The following is a 12,733-nucleotide window of genomic DNA, read 5'->3' as shown; positions in this document are numbered from 1 at the left end:
AATGAGAGAGGCACGGTCATGGGGTTTGCTCTGGGCACAAACAGCCATCGTACAGTGCCAACTCGAGCTATTTTCAGAAAGGCCGATGTCCCAGCTGAGATACGGGGACTAGAAAATTCTGAGCACCTGACTATTGACATAAAAGGAGATATAGATATGTGTGTATGGGACCAGCCCAGATGAGAGGAGGGATTTCTTACACATGGGCACACCATTCTATACACAAACCAAGGCACACAGCCTTGGTCACACAGCGGGCCACTGTGAGATACAGGAAGCTGGACTAGATGGGCGTTTGGCCTGATCCAGCGGGGCTCTTCTTATGTTCCTATGTTCTTAGCAGTAGGTACTTCTGTGGAGGCTGTTCGGGGGGCATGCCTTATTACTGGCAGCCATGGCTTCTCCCGACATCCTGAGCAGAAAAAAGGGCTCCTGTGATTTCTCCAGGCATTGCCTGTGCATTGTCAACCCCACTTCTGCTCAACTGTAGTAGTTGGAAACCTGATTTTTTAAAAACAAAAGCTCTTTTGGACCCTGAATTGTGTGCCCCATAACAAATTCCTTGCTTGCACAGAATGCACGCAGCCCTGAGTGCAGGGGATCCTGGGATACGTATGGGTGCTGCAGCCTGATGCACATGAAAGTGCTAAGCTGATGTGAGAAACACCACAGCTGTGAGCTATGGCCCCTCCCAGTAGCATAAGGCAGTATATTGCTAATTGGGTAAGAGGCACTTTTTCAAGTGGGTGCTCCTTTTTTTCAGCAGGGGGAGAGTAACTGGCCCATCTCACCCCAGCAGTGTCTGTTCTAGTGGCTGTCTGCTGGCCTTCTTTTGCATCTTTTTAGATTGTGAGCCCTTTTAGGACAGGGAGCCATTAGTTATTTGATTTTTCTCTGTAAACCGCTTTGTGAATTTTTAGTTTAGAAGCGGTATATAAATACTGTTTAATAATAATAATAATAATAATAATAATAATAATAATAATAATAATAATATTATAGTGTAGTGGTCAGACTGAGCTAGGGATTTCACTCACTAGAACATAAGAACATAAGAACATAAGAACAGCCCCACTGGATCAGGCCATAGGCCCATCTAGTCCAGCTTCCTGTATCTCACAGCGGCCCACCAAATGCCCCAGGGAGCACACCAGATAACAAGAGACCTCATCCTGGTGCTCTCCCCTACATCTGGCATTCTGACTTAACCCATTCCTAAAATCAGGAGGTTGCGCATACACATCATGGCTTGTACCCCATAATGGATTTTTCCTCCAGAAACTCGTCCAATCCCCTTTTAAAGGCGTCTAGGCTAGACGCCAGCACCACATCCTGTGGCAAGGAGTTCCACAGACCGACCACGCGCTGAGTAAAGAAATATTTTCTTTTGTCTGTCCTAACCCGCCCAACACTCAATTTTAGTGGATGTCCCCTGGTTCTGGTATTATGTGAGAGTGTAAAGAGCATCTCCCTATCCACTCTGTCCATCCCCTGCATAATTTTGTATGTCTCAATCATGTCCCCCCTCAAGCGTCTCTTTTCTAGGCTGAAGAGGCCCAAACGCCGTAGCCTTTCCTCATAAGGAAGGTGCCCCAGCCCCGTAATCATCTTAGTCGCTCTCTTTTGCACCTTTTCCATTTCCACTATGTCTTTTTTGAGATGCGGCGACCAGAACTGGACACAATACTCCAGGTGTGGCCTTACCATAGATTTGTACAACGGCATTATAATACTAACCGTTTTGTTCTCAATACCCTTCCTAATGATCCCAAGCATAGAATTGGCCTTCTTCACTGCTGCCGCACATTGGGTCGACACTTTCATCGACCTGTCCACCACCACCCCAAGATCTCTCTCCTGATCTGTCACAGACAGCTCAGAACCCATCAGCCTATATCTAAAGTTTTGATTTTTTGCCCCAATGTGCATGACTTTACACTTACTGACATTGAAGCGCATCTGCCATTTTGCTGCCCATTCTGCCAGTCTGGAGAGATCCTTCTGGAGCTCCTCACAATCACTTCTGGTCTTCACCACTCGGAAAAGTTTGGTGTCATCTGCAAACTTAGCCACTTCACTGCTCAACCCTGTCTCCAGGTCATTTATGAAGAGGTTGAAAAGCACCGGTCCCAGGACAGATCCTTGGGGCACACCGCTTTTCACCTCTCTCCATTGTGAAAATTGCCCATTGACACCCACTCTCTGCTTCCTGGCCTCCAACCAGTTCTCAATCCAGGAGAGGACCTGTCCTCTAATTCCCTGACTGTGGAGTTTTTTCAGTAACCTTTGGTGAGGGACCGTGTCAAACGCCTTCTGAAAGTCCAGATATATAATGTCCACAGGTTCTCCCGCATCCACATGCCTGTTGACCTTTTCAAAGAATTCTATAAGGTTTGTGAGGCAAGACTTACCCTTACAGAAGCCATGCTGACTCTCCCTCAGCAAGGCCTGTTCGTCTATGTGTTTTGAGATCCTATCTTTGATGAGGCATTCCACCATCTTACCCGGTATAGATGTTAGGCTGACCGGCCTATAGTTTCCCGGGTCCCCCCTCTTTCCCTTTTTAAAAATAGGCGTGACATTTGCTATCCTCCAATCTTCTGGCACCGTGGCCGTTTTGAGGGACAAGTTGCATACCTTAGTCAAGAGATCTGCAACTTCATTCTTCAATTCCTTAATAACCCTTGGGTGTATGCCATCAGGGCCCGGTGACTTATTGATCTTTAATTTATCAATGAGGTCTGAAACATCTTCTCTTTTAACCTCTATCTGACTTAACTCCTCGGTTAGGAGGGGCCGTTCGGGCAGTGGTATCTGCCCAAGGTCTTCTGCCGTGAAGACAGATGCAAAGAACTCATTTAATTTCTCTGCCATCTCTAAGTCTCCTTTTATCTCCCCTTTCCCTCCCTCACCATCCAGAGGGCCAACCGCTTCTCTGGCGGGTTTCCTGCTTCTAACATATTTGAAGAAGCTTTTATTATTCCCCTTAATGTTGCTGGCCATGCGTTCCTCATAGTCTCGCTTGGCCTCCCCTATCACCTTCTTACATTTCTTTTGCCACAGTTTATGTTCCTTTTTATTCTCTTCATTAGGGCAAGACTTCCATTTACGGAAGGAAGCTTCCTTGCCCTTCACAGCCTCTCTAACTTGGCTGGTTAGCCATGCGGGCACTCTCCTGGATTTAGTGGAACCCTTCTTTCTTTGCGGTATACACCTCTGCTGGGCCTCTATTACTGTTGTTTTAAGCAGCCTCCATGCACTCTGGAGAGACTGGACTCTTTTTACCCTCCCTTTCAGCCTCCTTCTAACCAGCCTCCTCATTTGAGGGAAGTCCGCCCGTCGGAAGTCAAGGGTTTTTGTTAGAGATTTGCCTGGTATTCCTCCCCCAACGTGCACGTCAAAACGGATCGCAGCATGATCACTGTTCCCCAATGGCTCAGTAACGTTTACATCTCTAACCAGGTCCTGCGTACCACACAAAATTAAATCCAGAGTCACCTGTCCTCTGGTGGGCTCCATGACTAGCTGATCTAAGCCACAGTCATTTAGCACGTCAAGAAATCTGGTTTCCTTATCGTGACCAGAACACAAATTGACCCAGTCAATATGAGGATAATTGAAGTCCCCCATGATTACAACCCTGTCCCTCCTTGTCACCTCCCTGATCTGTTTCCTCATTTCAAGGTCCCCATCAGATTTCTGGTCTGGAGGACGATAGCACACCCCCAGTATTACATCGCTGCTCAAGCCTGGTAATTTAACCCACAGAGATTCTACGGTGGAGTCGGACCCACCTTCAATCTCTACTTTGCTGGATTCTATCCCTTCCTTAACATAAAGGGCCACCCCACCTCCAACACGCCCCTGCCTGTCCCTCCTGTAGAGTTTATAGCCCGGGATTGCGGTATCCCACTGATTCTCCGCATTCCACCAGGTTTCCGTTATGCCCACTATGTCAATATTTTCCCTTGTCACCAGACATTCCAGTTCTCCCACCTTTGCTCGTAGACTTCGGGCATTCACATAAAAGCATTTATACACGGAATGCCCCAGGATGGGCTGCTTATTCGCCCCTTTGTCCCCGCATCCTCTCATTGTGCCAAACCGTCTATCACATCCCATCTCCCTAACTTTCCCAATTTCTTCTCCTACCCTGCCTTTGTCTTGTTGTTCTCTAACCTCCCCATCCTCATCCCATAGGGATGAGGAGTCCCGAACCGGATGCCCCTCGGCTCCTGTCGGCCTTCCCCCAGGGATCAGTTTAAAAGCTGCTCTGCCACCTTTTTAATGTTATGCGCCAGCAGTCTGGTTCCATTCTGGTTCAAATGGAGCCCGTCCCTCTTGTACAGGCCCCGCTTGTCCCAAAACGTTCCCCAGTGCCTAACGAATCTAAACCCCTCCTCCCTACACCACCGTCTCATCCACGCATTGAGACCCCTGATCTCCGCCTGCCTAGCTGGCCCTGCGCGTGGAACAGGTAGCACTTCAGAGAACGCTACCTTTGAGGTCCTGGCTTTCAGCTTCCTGCCTAAAAGCCTAAATTTGGCCTCCAGGACCTCCCAGCTACACTTGCCCACATCGTTGGTGCCGACATGCACCACAGCCGCTACCTCTCCCCCAGCACTGTCTACCAGCCTGTCTAGACGAGAAGTGATGTCCGCAACCTTCGCACCAGGCAGGCAAGTCACCATGCGGTCCTCACATCCGTCGCAAACCCCCCTCTCTATGTTTCTAATAATCGAATCCCCCACTACAAGAAGCCCCCGACCCCCCTCCCGCCGAGGAGTATCCCGAGTGCGCTCGGATACGGGCCCATCCCCTGGAGAAGGGATCCCCCCTAGGGGATTGTTTCCCTCCTCTCCAGGATGACTAGGTACATGATTAGGTGACCATAGACTATTCCATCTGTCTCAGTCTAATGCTCCTTGCAAGATTGTTGTGAGAATATCAAGGGAAAGATTTGGCTATGTGTGAGCCACACTGATTTTAATGGATGGGGCAGCCAGATTCATGAATTTGCACTTCAGGGGTCTATGCAAGTATGTAAGCCCTGCTAATTGGGTAAGAGGCACTTTTTCAAGTGGGTGCTCCTTTTTTTTTTAGCAGGGGGAGAGTAACTGGCCCACCTCACCCCAGCACTGTCTGTCTAGTGGCTGTCTGCTGGCCTTCATTGGCATCTTTTTAGATTGTGAGCCCTTTTGGGACAGGGAGCCATTTAGTTATTTGATTTTTCTCTGTAAACCGCTTTGTGAACTTTTAGTTGACAAGTGGTATATAAATACTGTTAATAATAATAATATGCAAGTGAAGAGGGAGGAAGTTTTCTATTTTGACACAAAATGGCACAAATGAGTAAAGAGTATGAAAACCTGCATCCTCTCCTGCCTCAAGCCATTTTCTCCCCTGCCTAGCATACCAGAAGTGAGTCAGACTGTGAGAACCCAGGCTCGAAGCAACTAAGGAGAGCAGGGACTATATCCAGAACTCCACCCATGTGCTCTACCACAGAGTTATGGCTATGGGTGCAAGGAGCTAGCCATGCTACCATTGTTATCTGGTGTGCTCCCTGGGGCGTTTGGTGGTCCGCTGTGAGATACAGAAAGCTGGACTAGATGGGCCTGTGGCCTGATCCAGTGGGGCTTTTCTTATGTTCTTAACTACAATTCCCAGGAAGCCTTGCAGGTCTCTTGTTATCTGGTGTGCTCCCTGGGGCATTTGGTGGGCCGCTGTGAGATACAGGAAGTTGGACTAGATGGGCCTATGGCCTGAGCCAGTGGGGCTTTTCTTATGTTCTTATTCCCTTACAGTGAAAAAATGGGGGGGGGGGGGGAGAATGTGCTCCTGCCCAGAAAGGAGAGACAGCTTCCAAACCACTTTCTTTTTAAATTGATTTTTGTAACTAAAGACTGAACCTGGACACAGAGGGATTTCATTTCTCTCTTTCCACTTTCCTGACAATCTATGAAAGAAAGAAAATGAGTGAACCAAGAGGGAAAGAAGCTCTTCTACAGGCACACCCTGGGAATGTAGGTGGGTGAGCAGGAAGGGGACAAGCAGCAGAGACTGGCTATCTCTGAGAGTTAGCTTCTCAGGGGTCTGAGACTGCGCCTCCTTGAGAGGAATCCGGGCTGGCACTCCAAGAAGCATCGGACTGTGGAAGCTGACACAAGACCTCCGCGCCGGCTTCCTCCTCACAAGTTGCGTTGACCCAGCTGGGCTGACACGAGGAAGAAAGGTAGGTGGGGAGGAGGCAGGAGGGAAGCAATCCTGGGTGGGGGGAGGGCGGGTGATGGGTGGCCCCATCTGTCACCTTCTCCTGTCACCTTCTCCCACCCTCTGTGCCTGGCCTGCCCAGCATAGTTCCGAGGCCAGCACACAGCCTACTCTCCTCCCAAGCAGCTGCGAACGAGCTTGCGACACGCAGCAACTGGCACAAGGGACTTGTGCTGGTTTGGGGTGGAGGGTTGGATTGTACTGTAATTCAAATCAACGGTGCCCAAGGAGGCTTAGTACACTTTGAGGACAGCCCCTGGAAGAAGCATTATGTTCTGAGGCATTTGGTAAAGTGAGGTGTGATGTTCCCAGGCCCTGCTGACTCCCTGTGCTGGTATATTAGAAGCCTGAGGACATGTAGAAAGTTTATTAGGATGCTGTGTAGGCCCAGAATGCACTGCTGGAAACTGGATAATGGTAACGAGATGGCTGGGCTTTTGATGTGATCTCGCAACGGCAGAGGGAGGGGGTGTGGGGGGGGAATGAGGAGGAGCACCACCCACTTGTGCAGCACAGCGATTTCATTCTCGATGCTGGTCTCCTTCCCTTCCAGCACCTTCTTGGCAATGCACTTGATGGCCACCAGCTTCTGAGTTGACTTCTCTTCAGCCAGCACCACTTCTGAGAAGGCACCACTGGAAGCAGAGAGAGGGACAGGCAAAAAGTGAGAATGCAAGCTCCCCGTTCTCAGCCAGGGATGTAGGTCCCTTAGTCCTTCCCCCTCCCCGAGGGGGGGGGAACAAGCCCCAATCATCCTCTGTTCTGCCATCCTGTTAGCACCAGCCCCTCCCCACTGCACCCTGCTGGGTCTCTCACCCAGCTGCTGTCACCACAGCAACCTGCAGAATCTCAGCTATTTATAGGAGAACATGTGAGAGATGGCACCGGGCGGGCAGGAGAGTATGTGCCAAGAGGAATGGATTGATTTGGGGGGGGGGGGGAGAGAAGCACCGGGCAAGGCTTGGGAAGAGTGTGTCAGGTATGAGGAGAACAGATGCTGGGTACACTGTGTCCTGGGAGGGTACAGAGCCAGGCAGATTGGCTTCATATAGAACAGCTGCTCTAGTAAAAAACCCCTGCCTCAACATCTGCAGGAACACAAGGAGAGGAAGGAAAGACATGACGGAGGAAGAACCACAGATGCCCAGCAGGCAGGGCCAGTGTTAAGGGGTCAATATTACTGACTAGCTACTACAAGCCCAGAGGCCTCAGAAAAACCCACTGCCGATACCCAGGGCCACCGCTATGCCCACAGCCTTTGTGCTGTAGGAGCAAATGCGTCAGTGCCCACCCAGGTAGGACATAAGAACATGAGCCCCGCTGGATCAGGCCACAGGTTCATCTAGCCCAGCTTCCTGTATCCCACAGTGGCCCACCAGATACCTCAGGAAACACACAAGACACCTGCATCCTGTTGCCACTCCCTTGCATCTGGCATTCGGAGGTAGCCTACCTCTAAAACCAGGACATTGCATGTACCCACTATAGCTTGAAACCTCTAAAGGACTTTTCCTCCAGAAATCCATTCCACATCCTTTTAAAGGCATCTAGACCAGGTGCAATATTCCAGAGAAAATGTAGTCACCGAAGAAGCGCTGAACAACACTGAGTGCCTGCCTGTGCTGGAGGAGCTTGACAGTGAACCAACCCTAGAAGAAACCCTGGCCTCTGAGCGGCCCGCTTGGAGGCAGACTGTGCAGCATGGCCTTTCCCAGTTTGAAGAGATACTTGGCCAACAGTCTGAGGCTAAGAGGCAAAGAAGGAAGGCCCATAGCCAGGGAGACAGACAGGGACAGACTGCACTTGCTCCCAGCGTGGAAGGGATTGTCACTCCCGAATTGGCCTTTTCAGCCACACTAGACGCTGTTCCAGAACCACCTTTCAGAGCGCGATACCATAGTCTTTCGAGACTGAAGGTTGCCAACACACAGACCAGGTGCCATCACCACATCCTATGTCAAGAAGTTACATAGATTTTAGAGGATGACCCCTGGTTCTGGTGTTGTGTGAGAGGGAAAAGAACATCCCTCTATTCAATCAAGGGCAGGAGGTCTGGCTCAGTTGGTAGAGCTGCCGCCTTGTACGCCTGAAGTGCTGAGGCTGCCAGTTCGAAACAACCGGAAGTACCCGAGAACTGACGACACGCTGATATACTGATGAGCTGACCCTCGGTGGCAGAGAGGAGTTGCCCTCAAGTGGAGCGTGGGAGGTGAAGGGCCAGAGAGAGGCCAGACCGGGAAGGAATCCAGCTGGAACGAGGAGTTCTATGAAAGTCTAGAACTATTCAATTATAAAAATCCCTACTGGGGTTTAGAACAGCCAGCCTATGTAAACCGCCTTGGATTAAAGTCTGAGGAGAAATCTGACAACTAAAGAAAGGCGGTATATAAATACCTGTGTAAATAAATAAAATAAATCCATCCAATCCCCTGCTGAAGGAGGGAATTCGCAAAAGACAATTTTGCTAGGGGCTCAAAAAATATAGGATCCGGGGATAAGAAGCACATCACCTCCTACCCTGAACTTCTTGTGCCTACATCCCCATGCACCAGCGCATGTACAATATGCCAACACATTTTTTCCCCCTCTGTAGGCATTGATGGTGCCCTCCTCAGCAGAAGTGCATGACCTGACAGAGGAATCCACCCAGATCTCCTCCCTGCTTATCTTCTGCAGTCTAGTTATTGGAGCCCGCTAGCTTCTCAGTTCCATCTAGGACAGTAATAAAAAGGGGGTGGGGAAGCAGCCAGGGCCCAGTGAGTTTCCGTGAGCTCCGTCTCTGGCACAGGAAGAAAGTCTTGTTATCTGTGGAGACACAGGCAAAAGAGCACAAGACAGGGCAGATTGTGGGGAGATATCTGCTCAGAGAACACCAAGGCACACATCCCCTCCAACAACATAGAGTTTATTCTGCCACCTGATTGATGTTGGCAAAGCCTTTTTGTCCCAGCAAAGAACCCATTTCTTAGCTGCTTTTTATGTCCTTTAGGGCCCAATCCTAATGCCTTATGTCGGTGCTTTCCAGCACCAACATAAGGGCAATGCAGCTCTGAGGAATTGAAGAATGAAGTTGCTGATCTCTTGACTAAAATATGCAACTTGTCCCTCAAAACGGCCACAGTGCCAGAAGATTGGAGGATAGCAAATGTCACGCCGATCTTTAAAAAGGGAAAGAGGGGGGACCTGGGAAACTATAGGCTGGTCAGCCTAAACGGCTAATATTATAATGCCGTTGTACAAATCGATGGTAAGGCCACACCTGGAGTATTGTGTCCAGTTCTGGTCGCCGCATCTCAAAAAAGACATAGTGGAAATGGAAAAGGTGCAAAAGAGAGCGACTAAGATGATTACTGGGCTGGGGCACCTTCCTTATGAGGAAAGGCTACGGCGTTTGGGCCTCTTCAGCCTAGAAAAGAGACGCCTGAGGGGGGACATGATTGAGACATACAAAATTATGCAGGGGAAGGATAAAGTGGATAGAGAGATGCTCTTTACACTCTCACATAACACCAGAACCAGGCGACATCCACTAAAATTGAGTGTTGGGAGAGTTAGAACAGACAAAAGAAAATATTTCTTTACTCAGCGTGTGGTTGGTCTGTGGAACTCCTTGCCACAGGATGTGGTGATGGCGTCTGACCTGGACGATTTTAAAAGGGGATTGGACAAGTTTCTGGAGGAAAAATCCATTACGGGCTACAAGCCATGATGCGTATGTGCAACCTCCTGATTTTAGAAATGGGCTATGTCAGAATGCCAGTGCAAGGGAGGGCACCAGGATGCAGGTCTCTTGTTATCAGGTGTGCTCCCTGGGGCATTTGGTGGGCCACTGTGAGATACAGGAAGCTGGACTAGATGGGCCTATGGCCTGATCCAGTGGGTCTGTTCTTATGAGGTAAGGGAACAAACATTCCCTTACTTTGAAGTGGCCTCCATGAGTGACCCAACTGCAGGAAGCAGCACATGTTCCATTGGCACAGCTATACCAGTGCTGGAAAGCACTGACATAAGGGGTATAGGACTGCGCCCTTAGAAAGACGAAGGGCCCAATCCCATCCAACTTTCCAGCACTGATGCAACAACAACAACAGTATTTATATACCGCTTTTCAACAAAAAGTTCACAAAGCGGTTTACAGAGAAAATCAAATATCAAATATCTAATGCCTCCCTGTCCCAAAAGGGCTCACAATCTAAAAATGCAGCTGTGCCAGTGGGGGGGAGGGCAGTGACAAAGGCCTTCTCAAGGTAAGGGAACACTTGTTCCCTTCCCTTTGGGGCTGCCTCAATACCAGAAATTTGGATTGGACTGGGTCCAAAATTACACAGCTAAAGATGATGAGTTGCAAAACTGCAGCCTGGTTTAGTTAACCCTCACCTGTCCTACTTGTTGGGGGCGGGGGGGGGCAGAACCTCACCTGGCCTGCAAGAAATAAACATTTATTCCGGTCAGCTTAATCCAGGATAGCTGCTACTGCCCATTTGCATACACACAACCAATATTTTGAATAATCATTCCTTCCTAGGTATGCATTTTCCTAGTCTTTAAGCACCCCTAGTTGCAAGTAGAAAGAAAGAAAGAAAGAAAGAAAGAAAGAAAGAAAGAAAGAAAGAAAGAAAGAAAGAAAGAAAGAAAGAAAGAAAGAAAGAAAGAAAGAAAGAAAGAAAGAAAGAAAGAAAGAAAGAAAGAAAGAAAATTCAGGAGTAACAGCTCTATTTAAAGTGACACTAAGACCCACATGCATAGAAATCGTAGCCCTGAATCTGTGCCAGAACCTTGTAACTTTCAGAGGGTCAACAAAACCAGCAAAGAAAGCACAGGCTTCTAAAACATTAACAGATTCCTCAAAGCATAAGCTTTTGTGGATCAGAGCCCACTCCTGTCAGGTACATTAAGGGTTATCCAAAGTTGCACACAAAATATATGCATATAAAGAAAGCACATAGGAAGTTGCCTTGTACACTGACTCAGACCCTTGGTCCAGCCAGGTGAATATTGCCTACACTGACCTCCAATGGCTTCCCAGGGTCTCAAGTCAGGGGTCTTTCCCAACCCTACCTGGAGACACCAAAGACGGTACTCGGGACCTAATGCATGGAAAGCGGGTTTTCAGCTACTGAGCTACAACTCCTCCCCTGTATACACTCATACAGAGGAAAAATGATTGCAAACAATGAAGCCAAGCAGTCATGAAATGCAAGGGGTACAGCCTCTGACCACGCTATGTAAAGTTTAAATGAGCACACACACCAAAAGCACAGTGACCATTCACAGCAGTCAAAACAGAAACAATGTACTTGTTTGCATTTTTACATGATGATGTTTTAAGACTGTGGTCTTTCCATACATGACATTGTTCCTACAATAGTTGTAAGCCACCCTGGTGGCCCCCTGCAGGGGTGGAAGGGCAGGGTACAACATGTTTTATAGAAATATAAATAGCTGTTCAATTTACATCAGGGCCTACAAGCGGGGCTGTAAAGAGAGCCCCCCCCCCCCCAAAATTCCTGGGCACCCCAAGGGTTACAATAGTGGAAATGGTCCTTGAAGACAGTTTCCTTCCCAGACTGGACACTGGCCACCTCTGTGTGCCCTCACCTCCTAATCCTTTCTGTAATTAACACATTAATCCCATCTAAGTGTCTTAGCCTGTGGCTTTTCCACTCTGCACACAAGTCAGTCTGGGCTGCTTTCTTGCCAGCCAGCCAACTTCACCTTGAGTGTCAAGCGCAGCCCTTGACCTCAGGGCTGGGACGTACGGTTCTTTGCCCTCTTTCACAGCCATGCCAGGAGAACTGTGGTGCATATAAGGGGGCAGTAGAGGCAGGGTTTGGGGTATAAGCCAAACTTGCCTCTACCTGAGCATAAAATCCATACCTGAGCATAAAATATTGACTTCTTATTTTGCTGCCACCCACAAAAACCTCACATATAAGTCCCTTTTGGTTCAACATGGCTGGAGAAAGAAGATGTTACAAATGGCTACAGAGGAATCAACGAGCCAGACTGAACCCAACCCCCCAGAAAAGTTCAGAGAGGTTTTTTCAGTGAACTGGAACAGAACCCAAAGCCAAAATGTCCTGGTTGCCTTGAACGTGAACCAAATTTCAAAATACAAAAAGTATACACTGGTTCCAAACAATTTGTTCAGTTACCAAGGACTCAGCATTCATCTGTATGATTAATCTTTTATTTTCCTGTTTATCCTGTTGTACGTATATATAGTAATACCACTGGCAATGCTGGACATCCATTCTTGGAAGCCAAGCGCTGCACAAAACATCGCTAACGTCAACATCACTGAAGGAAAAGGGAGCCGATTGGTCCTGTACTCTCAGAATGTACTGCTCCCATTGGCTACAATGGCTGTCAATCAACCCAGAATGATGTGTAATGTGCTAAAGGAGCTGACTATGTTTTGGACTTCTTGCTACCCAATTTACAGAGAGCCCCTGGAGAC

General features: G+C 48.6%; 1 protein-coding gene across 3 annotated transcripts in view; it reads right to left on the bottom strand.

The window, feature by feature from the left end:
- Positions 1-12,733, bottom strand: part of CAMK1 (calcium/calmodulin dependent protein kinase I) — a 39,568-nt gene that overhangs the window by 24,383 nt on the left and 2,452 nt on the right. For 2 of the 3 annotated variants that reach the window (XM_066616817.1, XM_066616818.1), the window contains exon 2: positions 6,777-6,908. The exons of the other annotated variant lie outside the window; for it this stretch is intronic. In XM_066616817.1, the coding sequence (XP_066472914.1) occupies positions 6,777-6,908 (132 nt within the window). The remainder of the gene's footprint in view (positions 1-6,776; positions 6,909-12,733) is intronic. 3 annotated transcript variants of the gene reach the window in all.

This window comes from Tiliqua scincoides, chromosome 2 (assembly GCF_035046505.1).
Source record: "Tiliqua scincoides isolate rTilSci1 chromosome 2, rTilSci1.hap2, whole genome shotgun sequence".
Classification (NCBI taxonomy): domain Eukaryota; kingdom Metazoa; phylum Chordata; class Lepidosauria; order Squamata; family Scincidae; genus Tiliqua; species Tiliqua scincoides.
Note: the sequence above shows the minus strand (reverse complement) of the source record. Positions and strands in the feature narration are given on the sequence as shown.